The sequence below is a fragment of the Miscanthus floridulus genome, chromosome 2, assembly GCF_019320115.1.
Source record: "Miscanthus floridulus cultivar M001 chromosome 2, ASM1932011v1, whole genome shotgun sequence".
Classification (NCBI taxonomy): Eukaryota; Viridiplantae; Streptophyta; class Magnoliopsida; order Poales; family Poaceae; genus Miscanthus; species Miscanthus floridulus.
In genome coordinates this window covers 45,842,840-45,860,640 of record NC_089581.1, presented here as the reverse complement: position 1 = coordinate 45,860,640, position 17,801 = coordinate 45,842,840, and the positions used below count along the sequence as shown (strand labels likewise).

Genomic DNA, 17,801 nt, shown 5'->3' with positions numbered 1-17,801 from the left:
GCTTTAGGAGTGACAAAGCCCGCTTTGCCTTTCTTAGGGGTATAGCCTAATTCCTCCTTGTTGAGAGAGAACCTTTGGCTACCCAAGCACTTTAGCAAGCAGACATCTCCACCATTGCCATTGCCTAAGGCACAAGTGAGCTCATTCACCTCCTTCTAGAGGGTCTCATTTTCCACCATTAGTGAGGCATCATAAGTGAAACCATCACTCAAAGGTGAAGTAGTGGTGGTGGTGCTACAAGAAGGGTTAGTGGGAGTAACAACAATAGGTTTATAAAAAGATTCATCAATAATATCACATGTTTGTGCCACATCACATGTCACAATCACTTGCTCCTTCTTGGCTCCCTCCTTCTTAACTTGCTCGAGGAGAGAGGAGTGAGCTCTTTCAAGCTTAGTGTGAGCATTGCCAAGCTCCTCATGGTCTTCCCTTAGACTCTCATGAGAAGCATTGAGCTCATCAAATGATCGCTTGAGGTTTTTGAGCTCTTTCTATAATTATTTGCACTCCTTTCTCTTCATCTTAAGACATGTGTGGGCATTCTCCAACATGTCCATGAGAGCCTCCTTGGAGTCCTCATCATCATCATCATCATTGTCATCACTCCTACAATCATCACTTTCACAAGCATCATCATCACTATCATCATATTTTACCTTGGTGGGCTTTGCCATGAGGCAAGTTGATGAAGTATCGAAGATGGAAGGCTTGTTGTTGATGACTATGCTTGCAAGTGCTTTCTTCTTGGATTTCTTGTCATCGTCACTTGAGTCATCATCCTTTGAACAAGCATCACTATCCCACATCACCACTTAGCCACCACCCTTCTTCTTCTTTTGGAAGGTCATCTTTTTCTCCTTCTTTTCCTTCTCCTTCTTTTGCTTCTTCTTCTCACTCTCATCATTGTCACTATTGTAGGGACAATCCATCGCAACATGGTCTGGGCTCTTGCAATTGTAGCATCTTCTCACATATTCTTTGCTCTTATTGCTGTCTCTTCTCTTTCTTACACCATCGCCCTTCTTCTTCAAGAATTTTCCAAACTTACGCACAAAGAGAGCCATGGCCTCGTCATCAATGTTACTAGCATCTTCATCATCACTTGATTCTTGCTTATTTGACTTGCCCTTGCTCTTGGATGATGAGCTAGCCTTGAATGCTACACTCTTCTTTTTCTTGTCTTCATCTTCCTTCTTCTCATCCTTGTCAACCCCTCCCTTTCCACATGGTATGTCTCTTGTGTCATGACATCACCTAGCAGCGACGGACCCAAGAAATATTTTAGGGGGGGCTGAACAACACTATTGTTAGATCTTAAGTCTCAGCCCCCCTATACTATAGAACTTTGCCTAAAAATTCATGGGGCTCCACAGGGGGTTCCACTGCTCCAAGATGGGTAGGGGGGCTTGAGCCCCCCCTCCCGCCCCACCGCTGTGTCCGCCCCTGTCATCTGGTACTTGGTTGGGGGTGAGTTGCTTCAATCCTCCTCTAATCTCTTCCACACTTCACTAGCTTTCTCACAATCCTTGATTTGCTCAAATACCTTGGAATCAATGGCATTGTAGATAGTGTCGAGAGCCATTGTATCGCATTGCTTGTTGGCCTTATCGGTGTTGGTGAGATTGTCTGAATCAAGAATCACACAGTCACTCTCGGTCACATCCCACACTTGGTCATTGATTGAACCAAGATACATCTTCATCTTTCTCTTCCAATAATCATAGCATGTGTCATCAAAGAACGGTGGTTTGCCCCCCACATGGTTGAACACAACTTGAGCCATAATTTGACACCGAGGTTGTTAAGCCTTCAATCAAACGGTGACCACGGCTCTGATACCACTTGAAAGGTCCTAAATGGCTAGAGGGGATGAATAGCCTATAAAATTTTCTACAAATACACTAGAGCAAGAGGTTAGTACACTAAATGGTGAAATACAATTTTACTCTAGCTCTATGAGGGTTGCAAGCCACCTATTCAACAATTCTAGTTGCTATGATCACTAGGCACAAACAATGGCTATGTCACTACTCACTAAGACATCTCAACAAGTCTACACTAAAGAGCTCCACTAGGTGATACTAAACTAGCAAGCAAGACAAGCTCTCAAAACTAATTACACTAAAGAGCTTGACAACTAGTTTGCAAGGAATATAAAAAAGTGAGTATGGTGATATACCACTGCGTTGAGGAATGAACCAATCACAAGATAAATACCAATTCAATCACCGGGAGAATACCAAAGGACAAGAGACAACCAATTTTTCTCCTGAGGTTCACGTGCTTACCGGCACTCTAGTCTCCGTTGTGTCGACCAACACTTGGTGGTTCGGCAGCTAAAAGGTATCACACACCTAGCCCACCAAAAGAGGCGCCGCAAGAACCTATCCACAAGTGAGGTAACTCAATGACACGGGCAATTTACTAGAGCTACCATGTGGCTCTTCGTGGGGGAAGGTGCAAGACCCCTCACAATCACCAGAGCTGGCCACGAAGAATCACCAACACATGCTGAAGCTCCTCTGCTGCTCCAAGCCGTCTAGGTGGCGGCAACCACCAAGAGAAACAAGAAATCCATAGCCACAACGATCTCCAAGTGCCACTAGATGCAATCACTCAAGCAAATGCACTAGGAATCACTCCCAATCTTACTATGATGATGAATCAAGGATGTAGATGAGTGGAAGGTGTTTGCTTAGGCACACAAGGATGTCAAGTATGTCAAAGTGCCAAGAGAGAGAGCCCCAAGCCAGCCAAATACTATTTATAGACGTCCCCTCGAAATAGAGTCGTTGCTCTGCTCGCGGGCTGACCGGATGCACTAACCGGATGCACCCCAGTGTCCGATCGGCCAGCATCCGATCACCCTTTGTCGTCCACGTGTCCTCTTTCAAACCTCGCCCATTCATCGCCAATGGTCAAGTCATAGTCGCGTGAAATGTTAAGTCATGACCAAACTCACTACATGATCGACCGGACTCTGAGCCACGCTGCATCAGGTTGAGTACAGAGAGGTTCTAGAGCCATTAAACTTTGATCAGACACGTCAGATCATAGACGACCAGACACGCTAGTAAGTCCGATCGCTATAGCTCAACTACGCCTGATGACCGGACACACACCCAGCATTAGGTCGTAGCGCCCGGTCATGCTTCCCCGCTCTCGGCCAGTCACTACTTCCCTGGCTATAAATGACTGGATGCGATGGGGTAAGTCCGGTCACCCCGTGGCCAGCATCCGGTTAATGACTTTTTGCTCATTTTCTTTTTCTAAGTCCTCAACCGCTTCGCTCTTGCTTCCAACTTGCTAACCACAAAGTGTAGAACTTGTGTCCATGTGTGTTAGCATTTTCCAAAGTATTTTACAAGGGTTCGAAGTTAGCACACTAGGTCCCTAAATGCAATGCATGAATCATGTCACATAGTGGCACTTGATAAACCATTTAGCCAAAGATCTCCCCTCTTTATAGTATGGCTATCGATCATAAGTCACTCACACCCTCTATGGTGTATTGAGTGCAAAACAAAAACCTATCATATACCTTTGCCTTGATCATCTCGGTTTTTTTGTTTTTCTCTTTCTTCTTTTCTAAATGTGAAGCACTTGATCCATCTTTTTGTGACCATCACTTTCACCATGACCATCATCTAGCTCCATCACTTGGAGTGGACCATCTTTTCTAATTCACACACTTAGATCAAAGGTTAATCCTAGGTTTCATCAATTATCCAAAACCAAACTAGGGCTTTCAGATACACCCTATTGAGTAGAGCTAAACCTCTCCCACTCATCTCCTTCATTTGTTTATCATCTATGTGAGATTGGGAGTGATCCAAAGAGCATCTGCATTGAGTTGAGGCATCTAGTGGCACTTGTGATCGAGTTCACTGCAGGATTTCTTGTTACTCTTGGCGAAAGGTGGTGATTGTTTTCGGTTCTGATCATTGATTATGAGGGGTTCTTGTGTCTATTCCCCACAGGAGATTCACAAAAGGCAACTCTAGTGGAATCGTGGCTTGGGTAGTGCTCTCTAGTGTGGTTCTTATGGCGCCCAAGTGTTGGGCTAGGCGTTTGATGCTTATTAGCACGTGAGCCACCTAGTTTGGACTCGCCACAACGTGGACGTTGGTTGCCGGCAACCGAACCATGGGGATAAATCTCAGTGTTCAATTGATTATCAATTGTCTCTTGCCCAGTTCAGTTTGCCCTGCTACACTTGTTCTTACATTCCATAGCATACTTGTGTAGGGCTTGTTTGCTTGCTTGTGTAGCTTAGTTGTAATTAGAGCTAGTTGTTCTTTTAGCTTGTTTAGTAGCTCTAGTTGTGGTAGCTCTCTAGTTAGTTGCTAGGTTGTTTGCTTGAGTGATTTCAACCTTAGTGATCTTAGCAACTAGCTTGAGTAGGAGGCTTGCTTGTAGTGACTTAGAGCTAGAGCAATTTGCATAAAGCACCGTCTTATTGTCTAATCTTTTCTCCAATGTCTTTGCTAGAAATTTTTATAGGCTATTCACACTCCTCTAGCCATTTACATCCTTTCAGCTTGCGAGCGGACGGGCTACCGATCGCAATGGCGAGCCGAACGCCAAGTCGTTCTTCTAGGCGTCCATCTAGGACGCCATGATGCTCCTCTAGGAGGCTGAGCCACCGTGCCATCGCTGATCATTCCAAGTCCATAGGAAAGCGACCGAGAGGGACGCCACGCCGCTCTTCCAGGCAGCCATGTGGGATGTCACGACGCTCCTCCAAGTGGCTGATCGAGCTGCCATGTCATCGCTCCGAGCGTGCAGGAAAGTGACCAAGAGGGACATTGCGCTGCTCCCCTGGGAGCCTGGGAGGCCAAGCTACTGTGCCATCACTTCAAGCGTGCAAGGAAGTGTCCAAGCGGGATGCTACGCTGCTCCTCCAGGCGGCTGAGCCACCACACCGTTGTTTCGAGTGGCCGAGTACGTGGAGAAGTGGACAACCATGGATGAGCAAGAAGACATATGGAGAGAAGAAAGATATTTTCCCAATTGATAGGTGTACCTCACATATAAAAGGGATTAGGATTTCTCTTGGAGCACATCTCCCCTATAACCTAGGGTCTAAACTCAATCCCTTTTAACCTGATTTAGAGGGGATTGAGTTTTCTTAATCCAGTGAAGTTGCTCTTATATAGTTTATAAATTACATATAGCCCTTACAACTTGGACCTTTCTACAAGAGTGGGGTAGGACTAGGCCATACCACTAACATTATATGAGAAATCTAAAAAAATAAAAATAGTACATCAATAATTCCAATATGCTATCTCGACAAATCAGACATAAAATGTTGGACATTTATTTGCACAAAAATGTTTATTTTAGTTTAATTAAATGCTGCTCCAAGTTTCTATAATTTTTTCAGAGCTAATAGAAGATAATAACACACGGTGGTTTATCCGTATGGAAGTGGAACAAGAAAAAGGAGAAGATACGGAAATAGGAAAACAATATAGAATGAAAAAAACTGATTGATGGGCCATCTTTCCCGCAGGACATCCCATCTCATCTCTGGAGGGCTGCTCTGAGTAGGCCCAGAAGCCCACACAAAAACTCTCTGTTTCCCCGGTTTCGGCCTTGGGAATCTACTCCTACCAGCAGGACGGAATCGATTTACCTCGAAAAAAAGAAAAAAAAACAAGACGGAATCGATTCCAGGCTTCCAGCGCGAGAGATAGGGATGAAAACGGATCGAATACGGACGGATATCACCGATATTACATTTGTTTTTATATTTCTGTCCGGATTCGGATTCGAATACGGATAGTGTGGGGGATATACGCTCGGGTACCACAAGATGGTACATGGGCCGCACCATCCGAGGTGGCCCGGCCCGTAAGATCGAGGCGTGCACGACAAGATTACAAGTTGTACTAGATATTGTAATAGTATCAAATAAGATACTTTACTTGTAACCCTCCTCCTCCAGAGTATACAAGGAGAGGCAGGGGTCCCCCTCAGGGAGGACCTCAATCAATACAGAATAATGAGACACAGGACGTAGGTATTACGCCAACACGGCGGCTGAACCTGTATAAATCTTGTGTCTTGTGCCTCTGTAACCATCTGGTTCCTGATTACACGTACCGTCTACCAACAATCTACCATCATGGGCATACCCCTAGATGGACTATCGACCATATTTCGTCGACAGTGGCGCGCCAGGTAGGGGTCCCCTTTAGGGGTCGTGCGTGCTAATCCTTTGGCAAGCCAGATGGGAAATTTCTCTTAACATCTGCTAAAAATCGGGTGAGTCATTCTTAGCAACGTTGTTGATTAGATCAATCTGTTCTTCGAATATCTAATACAGATTAATTGTTTCTGCATGTGCCAACCCGTCTCTCTCATCCGCGATCTGATTCATCTTCGTCGCTCGGCGGCGAGCGTTTTTTTTCATGTCACACGCGGCTGCACGAGGAGACGGAACTTGACGCCACACGCACATGTCCACGGTGGACCGGTGGTTACTGCGTCGACGACCAGCAGCATGGGTTCGGATCTTGTGGCCACTTCACGGTGGACAGCCAGATCGGCGCACCCGTCTTCGGCCTCACGATGTTCGGGCGTCTGCGGGAGGCGGGCGAGCTCGTTGGCGGCCACTGCCAGATTGGCGCTTGGAGTCTTGAAGACGTTGTGGCCGTCAACGCGGAGAAACTCTTCATCGAGGTTGTGTTGGAGTGGTACTCCTTACAAGTCAAGCTACTGCTCGGCCCTCGCAAGGACATTCTCGTTTGCTCGGCGTTGTGCGCGGTTGACGTTCCGGTTCTCACGAGCGGCGCGTTCCTCCTCGGTCTCGCCATTCCAAGGGGGGCTGTCGACGCTGACGTTGAAGATCGCGCCACCCCGAAAAAGAGGGAGAAGGAGTTGTTCGGTGAAGGTTTCGGCGAGGGTCTCCGTAGAGCCCTGAGACTCGGAGCCCGGATTTTCCTCTAGGATGGTCTGGAGGGACGTTTCGGGGCACCGGCCGATGTGTAGCATGTTGACGGCTGGCGGAGGCTAGACGGCGATCTGGTCGGCGAGTGGATGGGCGTCTCCTACCTGGTCGGCGAATTTGCCCCTCAGGGCGTCTTGGTAGGTAGCGGCGACGTTGGTGAGCCCGAAGGGCAAAGCCGTAACTCCTGGAGTTTTCTGAGCAGACTTCGATAGATTTGGATCGGAGGGTGGTCGGCGCTGAACCAAAGTGTCCAGAGCCGATTCGGCGATGGAGAGACAATCGGCGAGCTTCAGACCGACCCGATCGATGGATTCGATCAGATCGTCGTTGTTGATCTGCCTCCTCTGGTGGCGAGGAAGCGGGCGGCGAGTTGCTGATGAAGGCGACCTCGGAGGTGGTTCCGAGATCGGATCTGCAGTCGCAGGTGCGGGGATGATCGGCACAGAATCGATCTACGCTGACTCGAGGAGCTCTCCGACTCCATCAGCGTTGATGATCCAGGAGATCGATCCGACCGTGAAGATCTGGCCGGGCTGCGGGAGGGACGAAGAGCCTATGGAAAAAGCTATCTTGTTCGACGGGGAAACAGCACGCAGACCCCTACCTGGCGCGCCAACTGTCGACAGAATATCGTCGGCAGTCCTCCGAGGGGTATCCCACGAAGTTAGATTGATCGGCAGAGGAGCGTGAGATCAAGAACAAGAAGACAATAGAGACACACGAGTTAGACAAGTTCAGACCGTCAGTATGACGTAATACCCTACTCCTGTGGTCTGTTGGTTTGTATTAGCTATCGTATGATATTACGTGAGTTTGGAGGGGGTCCCTGCCCGCCTTATATAGTCCGGGGAGCAGGGTTATAAGTCGGTTAGATCTGAGAGATAACCGGAAAGTAATAACTGATTACAGGAATCTTGGAATCATACATATCCTAACAGATCTCGTAGTATCTTCAGGATATCTTCCAGATGTCTTGCGGGAGGCGCCGAGCAGAGTCGTGCCCCACAAGGCTTCGCCTTGTGGGCTGGGCCGCCCCTAGGGGCGCAGCCCATGTGGTCTGCCATGGGTATCCGGGGTCATGCCCCCCACAAAACCCCTCGCCTGTCCCGCGTCCCAAAGCACAGATAAAAAGGTTCCGGCCCACTCACAGGGTTATGAGCCCCTGTGTGAGGGCGGAGCATGAGGTTTGGGGGGGTTTTCGGTCTGCGTGAGAGGTCTTCTTTCTAGTGCAAAACTGCGGGGGCTGTCTGCCCACCACAGGCCGGGTTTTTTTAAGTTTAGAGCTTCAGATGATAGTAGGCAGGAAAGAAGTTTGGGTCACTGCCTCACTGGGGCGTAGAATCCGACCAGGAGCCGTTCTAGCGTGTATGCTGAAGGAACTGTGACCATTTTCAGGTGGAAGAGCAACATGGTAGTGACCTACTTACCAGTTACCAAGGGTTTCATAAACTGCAAGAACATTTGCCAGCTTTATAAGAAACGAAATTGTGAAATTCATCGTCACCCTTAATTTTCGTGCTTGGTCGAGTTAGTCAAGATAACATGAACATTTTAGTAGAACGTATGCCTTCATTTGATGAAATGGGGTAGCTCCAGACAAATCAAAAAACCAAGGGTTATTAGCTGATGCAACAAAATATAAGCATTAAGATGCATTTCCATTTCATATAAAATCGGAGATATATGACATGAGGTCATCAGCCAGCTCAGGTAAACTGTAAACCTCGTTGAGTGGAAGGGAACAGTATAAATCTATCCACATATGACTTGGGGTTGTTGATTGTGACATTAACTACAATGTATGCAGTCTTAGATTGTTGACATATTTCTCTGTCAGACTTACATGTTCTATGAATTGCGTACCATGCTGAGCTCCATGTGTTCTGCACTGCTGCTATTTTACACATCTTTCTAATGTTGATGGTGCAATCACAGATGCTGATGGATATGTTATTCCTAATTTGCCCACTCAAGATAATGATGTGACTGAGCCTAGTGTCCCCAAAGAAAAGGATCCTGAACCTTTACAGGTACATATTGGAATGCTTTTCTGAACTCTTTCTCATAAGATACTTGTCTGGTGTATGCCCCCTTTTTGTTTAAAAAACAATGTTTGGTTCATTGGTGTTCATTGCTTCATGAAGATGTACATTCATACTTGAGCAGGCAAAGGATGAGAAAATATACTTAGGACCTCATGGAGCTCCACCATCTCAAGCTAAGCAACAGGAGCTGAATACTGTTGGCCGTAAGCAGCGTTTCCGGAACAAGCTGAAGGAAGCAGATAGGAAATTCACTGGCAATACTCAGGAGAACAAGGTGAAGAGCCTAAGGGAGCTCATGGCTGCTAGAGGTGGTACCAGCATGCCAAAGAGCTCTCCTAGTGATTGGCTCTACCCGCACTGCCACGAATCAGAATTTGACAGAAAACCAACTAGGTGACTGGAAAATGATGCGGCGTTTACCTAAAGATTGATACACTGTAATACTGGTGCGGGTGTTATTCGCCAATAATAGATACTAATAGATGAAACAAAACAAAAGGGTTTCCTGTGATGTAATTTATCCGAGCTCTGCTGTCCTCCATGTCGCTTAAATACCCTTTATTATTCCAATTGTGCGTGTGTTGTTGCATTTGTGATTTGCAATGGAAAAAATATGAAGGGCGGGCCTGCGGCAAGCGGTAGAGTCTTACCGCCTGTGACCGGAAGGTCCCGGGTTCGAGTCGTGGTCTCCTCGCATTGCACAGGCGAGGGTAAGGCTTGTCACTGACACCATTTTCCAGACCCTACGCAGAGCGGGAGCTCTCTGCACTAGGTACGCTCTTTAATAGAAAAAAATATGGAAACAAGCTGCTGTTGCATAACTAATATGTAATATATGTGACATGTGACGCCGAGCACACGCGGAAATCTGTTCCTAATATTTTCAATAGATTCACAAAACCACACTTGAATGTGCTTTTCATCTTTGCGCTCATGCCATGTTACCATCTGAACCTTCTGTTACACCAGCTGCAGATTGATCGATTCATTGACAGCATTGGCTGCACATTAACCCATTTTTATCGCAGGACCCTTTTTTTCGTGATGATTCTACGCCAACTGAACACATCTTAGAATCTTGATGCTAGCTTCGGATTCTTATCTCTGCAAAGGTTTGGGTTTGATGAAGCTTACAACATATCCTCGACCCACCTTTCCACCCCCAACGCAGCAGTGCTCAAAGGAGGCTTTTGAAGGTCTTTGTCTCCATTGCCCGACGATAGTGTTCGTTGTATTTCCAGTGGGACATATTAGAGACTTTTCTGACACTTTTGCAGGATTTGACATCAAAGATCTTACTCAAATCCATAATGTCATGCTCTATTCTATGGATACTCTCCTTAAGAGCAGTTGAGGATTTATCAGCTCCTTGGTGGCTGATCCCATGTACTTTGGGGATTCTTATCCCTAATATCTGTACTCTGGTTTTGGTGCTTTAATATATATGACTTTTTCACACACAAAAAAATGCTGATGGTACAAATCTTCTCTTGTGCAAGCGAATAACTAAAGATTGATACAGGACACTGAATCGGAAGAATGCCTGAAGACTGAAGTTATATTGCAAAAAGGTAAATACTTGGGAGCTCCGAAAGTTTTGGGTTACATACTAACGTACACCATATGATCATGCAATTATGCTTACACAAACAAGAACTCTTGTCTCTATATATGAAGGTACAAACTCGCAGGACTCTCGCTGGATAAGATGCAGGGCAATCAACATCCATGGTTGATCACGCAACCGCGTCATGGTCATTGGTAAGAACTCATCGCACAGGGACCTTGATCCAGCCATTGGCGAAGGCGATGGCGAGGATGACGAAGGGGGTGGACATGCCAAAGATGATGATGTAGGGCAGGGGTGTCATCATGGGGTTCTCGCCCTCCCTCTCCCCTGCGGTCTGCCAGTACCTGCATTCCATCATCCCACGCGAAGTGGATCGAAGTCACAGGCTGCTATGAGGAGATGGTGAGGCGAGGTTCACTGCTTACTGTTCTGGCTCCTCTTCCCTGGTGATGAACTTCTTCTTGCCTGGAGGCTTCAGCTCGCCATCTCCTCCTGCGTGGATCAGTTTTCACCAATCTTGTTTCAAAGAGCCCCAACGAACTGAAGAAACAGAACTGGAGCAGATTGTGGTTATCATACCAAGCTTTGCTGTTATCCTGGTGCGCTTGCTGACGATGCGGCTGCGGAACAAACCGGCAGTACCTTTCCTCGACGATGGCTGGGCTGTGATGGCCGTGCAGCTCCGGGCGGCGAGGAGAGGAGCTACCTTGGCCATGGCTGGGCTGGTGTGGAGGAGCAAAGCACTCCCCTGCCTCATGCACATCACATGATATGGTGCTAGTACATGTGACTGTGCTCAGGAACAAACAAGAGGGGTGGATAAGGCGAGTGCTACCCTGGCTCGTTCTCTTCCATAGCATGAGCCAAGGGTCACAAGTTGCAGTGACGTGGTCCAGTCATATGGCGCCACGTCGCGTGCCAACCATTTGGTGGCTGTTAATTGATATCACAAGTCGGAAATATTCTGGACAGCAGCGGTTAAAAGAACCAAAATATCCATTGCAGGAGACCTTTTTTTTAAATAAAAAAAAATATCAGTTTAAAGAAAATGCATAATATTGGCTATGCTGATAGAATTCAGTATTGTAAGAAGTCATGAACATCAACCATGATCGACATAAAAACCTTCCCTTGTAACAAACTACCAAGGTAGAGATATTTTCACATTAACAGACTATATAAGGCATTGGAAGAGCATTTCCTTCCATACTTGAAAAACTAAAAGGAAACCCTTTGCATAAATCATCCTTTGTAAACAAGACTCATTAAGCACAAAAAGAAACATTGCACTAGCTTTCATCTGCGCCTCAGGAGCCACTGGTATTTTTATCACTGATTTGAGATTCCGATATGATGTATTTTGCAACATCCGCACAGCAGGTTAGCTTGTCAGCCTTGTCATCAGAAATCTCAATGGAGAACTCTTGTTCAAAAGCCATAACAAGTTCCACCCGGTCTAAGCTGTCCAAGCTGAGGTCCTTCAGGAAGTCTGCAGTCTCAGTCACCTGCAAGCATTTAGATGGTAAACATGAGCCAAAGCTCAGATGCAAACCGCTTGATGTACAATTTATAAAGCTACTCAATAAGCAACCACTAGAATTGGGCTATATTAATTACATGTTATGGGTAATTTGCACTCATATAAAGAGGAATTAGGATCCATAGTTTGCAGCACTAGCAAATAGCATACTCATTAAAATGTTACTCCAAATCCACTAGTTTTTTTTCATGTTGGAACCAGTAACATAAAAACAATTAAGCTACTACTATGATGCATCGCAGCAATTACAATGCATTCACTTCTCAGCCTCCCATGACTCCCTCAGCTGTGATGCACTTCAATCAATGCCAATCGTTTCATAAAAATGCTGGGTCCCAATGCATTATTAGGTCACTGTTGTGTACTTAATTTAGCATCTTACTTTTTTCCTTGCAACATTAACTTTAAGATTGTAAACAGTATTCAAGGAAAATTTTAAGCAAGGTTTGTTCTGTATAACTTTTTCCTTCTAATTTTATTAACTCAAAATAAAAATAAAAATAAAAATAAAAAAAACTTGACCTGCGGGGGGTAAGACGGCCCCCGGGCAATGCCTGGTAGAGAAGATCTCTCACGCAGATCAAGAAAACCCCCGAACCTCCGCCCCTGCACCCTTACACGGGACCGTTCACCATGTGAGCTGGTTCAGAAACACTATGCTTTGAGTGAGTCGAACGAGGGGGTTTTTTTACCTAGGCCACGTAAATCCGCTCCCACTGGGAGTCGAACCCGGGTCACTGGGGTGCCAGCCGGCCGCTCTAGCCATTCGGCCAAGAGTCCGTTGGCAATTTTATTAACTCAAAATAACAGTGATATACTCCCTCCATTCCAAATTATAAGTCACTTTGACTTTTTTGGTACATCCAATTTGCTATGTATCTAGACATACATTATATCCAGATACGTAGCAAATTGGATGTACCAAAAAAGTCAAAATGACTTATAATTTGGAATGGAGTGAGTAATTGTATCAGCAATTTTTCATCTCTTTGATTCTAGATTTCTAGCCCTTCTGCTGAATGCCTTACTAATTTTTTCCAATTGGCTGCAACTAGCCTCAAAATGCAAAGCGTTGTATTTGAATAAGGCAGAAATGATGCCATTTGATTTTATTGCACCAGAATGTCCAATTCATATATAAAATTATTTAGAAATCATCAACTATTAACAAATTCTGCCCACACTGCAGAAACATTATATTTTCCCCACTTTTCAGTAAAAATATCCATTTCATGAGTTGGTGGCTATGTAAGACAATACTTTGACATAAATACTTGTCAGTAAAAATATCCATTCCATTAAGCTTAAATTCCAACAGGCTCCATCACAGTTGCCTTGTTGGTCATTGCACTACTATACCCCTCCTCTTACCTGTCATCACTGCCCTCATGTACTCTTGTTCCTACACAATCTCTCATCAACATAAATGTGTGAAGAGATCCAACTCCATTAGCTCAGAGTTGAGTTATTGCTCCCTTCTCAATTTAGGTATTGGGGTTAAACAGGCTGAGCTCCTACTAATGACCTTGCCGAAGAAGGATCAGTCATCATCAGTTAATTTCTCAAGTTAAGAATCTCAAATATACTCTATACAAAACATAATCCCACAGCTGTGGACCCTTTCACCGACATAACCCACATGTGATGCAAGAAACAACCATCATCCGCAAGTGACTAAGAGTTTGTTTCAAGTTGGTTCTAGTTTGTTTTTGTCTTGTTCAGAGTTTGTTTCAGTTAGTTCCTAGCTTTGAGGGATTAGAGAAAAAATAGCTGATTTGTTGGTCAGGAAGTAGCCACATCTACTTATAAAGCCCCAGCAGAGTCATTTTTAATCAGAGCAGAGTTAAGCCCAATCCACTACAGGGTTACTAAGAGTCTCCTTGTGAGGAAGAGTATGCCATCGCCAATTAGCCTATCAACCAAACCAATTAGCCATATCACCGACAGATACTTTTTTTAACATTGAAAAATAAGCAGCTTTACTACAAGAAAATGTGTATGTCAATACTAGCTTTCAGAACTTTACATCTTGTTTTAGTGGTCAGGCAATTACAGAAAGATTACCCAAACATGACATGATGGAAGTAATATGCGACAAAAGGACACAATCCAATTGTGTGCTCCTTACACTTCCATCTCCATTAGAACAGAATCTAGTAAATGGCCTGGATGTCAGTTCACACATTGAACAATGTAACTCAAAATTTCTCTGCGCATCCTTTACACAATATTGAAGTACATCAGATCAGTAGCCTACAGAGATAACATCCCTAAAGAGGAGGTAACCCAAGGTGTGGACATGCGGTGGACATGTCATGGAAAGGAAGATTCCTTCTCAAGGAGGTAGTTTCCTTTTCCTTACAGAGGGAGATAAATATTTAAGGGGACAGCTATCGTCTATCAGGTACCAATGTATGGTGAAAATTGAATAAAAAATATGTCATATATGAAACTACCCTTTCAACCATCGTTATTAAGCTAAAAGGAGTTATTTCGCTGGATTTGCTACAGGACAACATATCAATGTGGACTAGAATATGCATTAATAGATACTACTGGTGACCCTAATCATTTAAGCAGTGATTCTGACAGTCTCAAATTCTTGGAAAACAGTTGTGCCAAGGCATCGGTGAAACAGAAGTTGACCAATGCATGGTTTCCATCAATATAAAATTGCTGTACACATTATTTGGTCCTAAAAAAATTCGTTTCATGGTCCCATCGAAACGAAATCTTTACATAACAAATTCGCTAAAGAGACAATTTCTTGAATTGCACCCTGCCTGTTATGGTTTGTTTTATGGATCAGCTTACTATTGCAAAAGGAGGCATGTATATAATTGATGATATAAACGTTTCCTACTAGAACAAGCATATCTCCGTGACGATGTCAGAGATATCTTCCAAGAACTGAAAAGGATGTTGGAATATCGTTATGAACATTAGTTTCGGACTTCTTATTCCAGATTGTCTGATATGTTGTTAACTATGAGTCCATTTCGGCTGACATTCTAACAGCCTCAGCCCTACCGTGGCATTACATCCTTCAGACCTTCACTGGCATTCCCTGCTCACATATAACAGCCTATCTAAGCAGAAAAATAGCAACATCCAAGAGATAAAAGGCACAAGCATTATCATCTCCAAATGAGAACGCCCCTGGGCACCATCCATTATCGACAGGATTCATCCAAGTTCGTGAGAGTTTGACATTGAGCTGATAAAATCCAACCATTTCCATTCGAACAACCAAGAGCACAGGCTCTCACGAACAAAGAAAGAAGAATGCAAGAGGAAATAGATGGCAGAGGCAAGAACCCACCTTGTCGGCGTCGATCTTGTCGAACTTCTTCACCAGGTTGACGACGCGCGTCCTGATGTCCCTCTCGGGGTCGGAGTTGCTGCTTCCCTTACTGTCCTCCTGGCCCGCCGGCGCGCTCATCCCCCGAGCGAACCCGTACAGCGACGGCCTCCCGCTGCCTCCACGTGCAGCAATGGCAGGCGCCACGCGGAGGCGGAGGTGCTGCAGCACCACACTTCGTACCGTCTGCATGTTGCGCTCCTTCGCTAGGTCGACAGGGAGCGACGACGAAGGAACCGTGGAGGTCAGGTGATCGGAAGCTGCGGGCTGCGTCAGCGGAAGGCAGGGCGGCGGCTCCGGATTCTCCCGTGCGGCTGGCGTTGCGGTGGGGAAAGGGAATGCCTGGGTGGTGACTGGTGAGTGGTGACGCCAGCAGCAGGCCGGGCTGGGTTCTCCAGTTTGGGCCTTGTTGGGGAAAATATTATTTTGGGCCTATTTTTGGATTCCCCGCTTCAGAAGCTCAACGCTTTGGGCCTCGGGTGAGATATCGTCGAGCTCGAAAGAGGCATGTTGTAGAGACACGCCGGAAGCCGTAAATCCGTTAGGAAAAGGTCTCCCTCATCTTTTGGGCTAGTTCATTTTTGCTCCCTCATCTCTAAAACCAGGCACAAGACCTCCCTCATCTCTCCAAACCACGCACCTGACCTCCCTTGGTGGTTTGGCCTCTGGTATTCGCTGAGTCAGCACTAAATCAAGTAGAAGTGCCCGTGCCCAAGATCTGATCGACTCTGTTCGTTCCCAAAAAAATCCCCCAAACTGACGAACCCTAGCTCCGGCATTCGAGTTGCGAGAGGCGGCGGGGCAGTGGGCGTTGGGCGCAGCGAGCGGTGCTGCTGGGCCTGGGCGGGCGCCGGGCGCAGCGCGCATGCAGGAGCGGTGCTACTGGGCCTCGGCGAGCGCATCACGCCAACTCGCGAGCACGGTGCCGCTGACCACGGTGAGCGCTAAGCCGCAAATGGATCCTGTATTTTTGAGTTGTTTTTCTTGGTGATTGTGTAATTTAACAAGTAATGGGTACATCAGTAGCCCTATTTTAAGCACTTGTAGTCCTATTTTAAGCACTAATGTTCTTACCGCACCTATTTTATTAGTACTGAACCTCGTAGCCTGTATCTTCTGCATGTAGGTGTCACATGATTAGGCATGGATGGTTGCGACTTCCTCCCTGTTCGGTTTCATTTTAATGGGGAGTTCTTGAGGAATAGCAATGGAGTGTTTTATGTTGGAGGTACTCAAGCTATGTCTTACATCGACCGAGACAAGTTGTCGCTGCCTGAAGTTGTTGGCCATCTCCGTGACCATTGCAATGTCAAAGAAGGCACAATGTTGCATTGGCTATTTCCATGGAGAGACATGAGCACAGGCCTGAGAGCTTTAGTTGATGACAAAGTGTGCCAGGTCATGTCTGACTGCATTGTTGAAGGTGACGTTGCAGATGTGTATGCTGAAAATCATGAGCATGATGCAGCTATTGAAGCAAGTGTCTATGAGGAAGAGATGGAAGAAAATTCCAAGGATAATGAGATAGAAGATGAAGATCTGCAACCTTTGACTATTTGGAAAGGTGAAAGCAAAGAAATAGACAAGCAAGTTGACCTTGTCAGTCAATTTTACTGTACTCCAAATAACATGCCAGGAGACACAAATAGAGATGAGATGTCTAACACTGACGGTGAGTACATGCCTGGAGACTCATGTAGTTCTGGTGATGATGAAGAAGTGTAACAGAACCGACCAATTATACGAAATTAAGTAAGAAAATCATCCACCAGAGCAGACGATTGAGCAAACTTAAGCCCGTATAACCCGGTAGTCCGTGAAATCACGAAGGATTTCAAACCAACTCGTGTCCCAGCCATGATCGTAATAAGTTTAGCGGTCACCATCACATATTACATAAAAGTTTGCATCACGAATACCTCAGAGTTTCAACATAGTTATTACAAAACCAGTTTGAATAAAAGTAGCGGAAGTCATTTGTTCAAACCACACACACACTCACGCGGAGTTTAAATATAGTGCCAGCGAATGATCATCTCCAACAAAAGCATCAGACGAGACGTAAGGAATGACCACGCCCATGGTCCTAAGCATCACCCATCGCAGGATAAAGGCAGTTGATACAGTAGCCGTAATACATCTGCCCATCTGCAACAAGTGGGAATAAAACCCTGAGTACGAGAAGGTACTCAGCCAGACTTACCCGACATAACCGAAAATAAATGACACCAATGATTATGAAGGGCTTTATAGTAGGGTAGCTGACTCATTTGCGGAAAGAAGCATTTTTAGCATTTCGAGAACCTTTCTAAAAGCATTTTTGCCAA

The 17,801-nt window shown here is 45.6% G+C and overlaps 4 protein-coding genes across 4 annotated transcripts; 1 reads left to right on the top strand and 3 right to left on the bottom strand.

Annotated features, from left to right (window-relative positions):
- Positions 1 to 812: 812 nt before the first annotated feature.
- Positions 813 to 1,702, bottom strand: LOC136536466 (uncharacterized). Its single transcript, XM_066528750.1, has 2 exons — positions 1,544 to 1,702; positions 813 to 1,217 (listed from the first exon to the last, which is right to left on the bottom strand). The coding sequence occupies exons 1-2, from the start codon at positions 1,700 to 1,702 to the stop codon at positions 813 to 815; spliced, it is 564 nt and encodes a 187-aa protein (XP_066384847.1).
- A 4,877-nt stretch (positions 1,703 to 6,579) lies between these two features.
- Positions 6,580 to 9,573, top strand: LOC136536465 (uncharacterized). Its single transcript, XM_066528749.1, has 3 exons — positions 6,580 to 6,901; positions 8,831 to 8,988; positions 9,125 to 9,573. Exons 1-3 carry the CDS (start codon positions 6,580 to 6,582, stop codon positions 9,398 to 9,400), a joined length of 756 nt encoding a protein of 251 aa, XP_066384846.1. The 3' UTR covers positions 9,401 to 9,573.
- Positions 9,574 to 10,530: 957 nt separating this feature from the next.
- On the bottom strand, positions 10,531 to 11,472 carry LOC136523140 (uncharacterized). The gene is made up of 3 exons (XM_066516924.1): positions 11,153 to 11,472; positions 10,999 to 11,065; positions 10,531 to 10,917 (listed from the first exon to the last, which is right to left on the bottom strand). Exons 1-3 carry the CDS (start codon positions 11,334 to 11,336, stop codon positions 10,773 to 10,775), a joined length of 396 nt encoding a protein of 131 aa, XP_066373021.1. The 5' UTR covers positions 11,337 to 11,472; the 3' UTR covers positions 10,531 to 10,772.
- A 153-nt stretch (positions 11,473 to 11,625) lies between these two features.
- Positions 11,626 to 16,012, bottom strand: LOC136523132 (acyl carrier protein 3, mitochondrial-like). The gene is made up of 2 exons (XM_066516914.1): positions 15,436 to 16,012; positions 11,626 to 12,078 (listed from the first exon to the last, which is right to left on the bottom strand). The coding sequence occupies exons 1-2, from the start codon at positions 15,664 to 15,666 to the stop codon at positions 11,881 to 11,883; spliced, it is 429 nt and encodes a 142-aa protein (XP_066373011.1). The 5' UTR covers positions 15,667 to 16,012; the 3' UTR covers positions 11,626 to 11,880.
- Between the last annotated feature and the right edge of the window lie 1,789 nt (positions 16,013 to 17,801).

What these genes read in the sequence shown, in the direction of transcription:
- LOC136523140 (XM_066516924.1), bottom strand. Translation starts at nt 11,336, where the DNA reads ATGTGCATGAGGCAGGGGAGTGCTTTGCTCCTCCACACCAGCCCAGCC. An exon ending in CAGGATAACAGCAAAGCTTG is followed by an intron (nt 11,066 to 11,152) that starts GTATGATAACCA and finishes TGATCCACGCAG; the next exon opens with GAGGAGATGGCGAGCTGAAG. An exon ending in AGGGAAGAGGAGCCAGAACA is followed by an intron (nt 10,918 to 10,998) that starts GTAAGCAGTGAA and finishes GATGGAATGCAG; the next exon opens with GTACTGGCAGACCGCAGGGG.
- LOC136536465 (XM_066528749.1), top strand. Translation starts at nt 6,580, where the DNA reads ATGTTCGGGCGTCTGCGGGAGGCGGGCGAGCTCGTTGGCGGCCACTGC. An exon ending in GAAGGAGTTGTTCGGTGAAG is followed by an intron (nt 6,902 to 8,830) that starts GTTTCGGCGAGG and finishes TACCATGCTGAG; the next exon opens with CTCCATGTGTTCTGCACTGC. An exon ending in AGGATCCTGAACCTTTACAG is followed by an intron (nt 8,989 to 9,124) that starts GTACATATTGGA and finishes ATACTTGAGCAG; the next exon opens with GCAAAGGATGAGAAAATATA.
- LOC136536466 (XM_066528750.1), bottom strand. Translation starts at nt 1,702, where the DNA reads ATGAAGATGTATCTTGGTTCAATCAATGACCAAGTGTGGGATGTGACC. An exon ending in ACAATGCCATTGATTCCAAG is followed by an intron (nt 1,218 to 1,543) that starts GTATTTGAGCAA and finishes CCATGTGGAAAG; the next exon opens with GGAGGGGTTGACAAGGATGA.
- LOC136523132 (XM_066516914.1), bottom strand. Translation starts at nt 15,666, where the DNA reads ATGCAGACGGTACGAAGTGTGGTGCTGCAGCACCTCCGCCTCCGCGTG. An exon ending in ACAAGATCGACGCCGACAAG is followed by an intron (nt 12,079 to 15,435) that starts GTGGGTTCTTGC and finishes AAATGCTTGCAG; the next exon opens with GTGACTGAGACTGCAGACTT.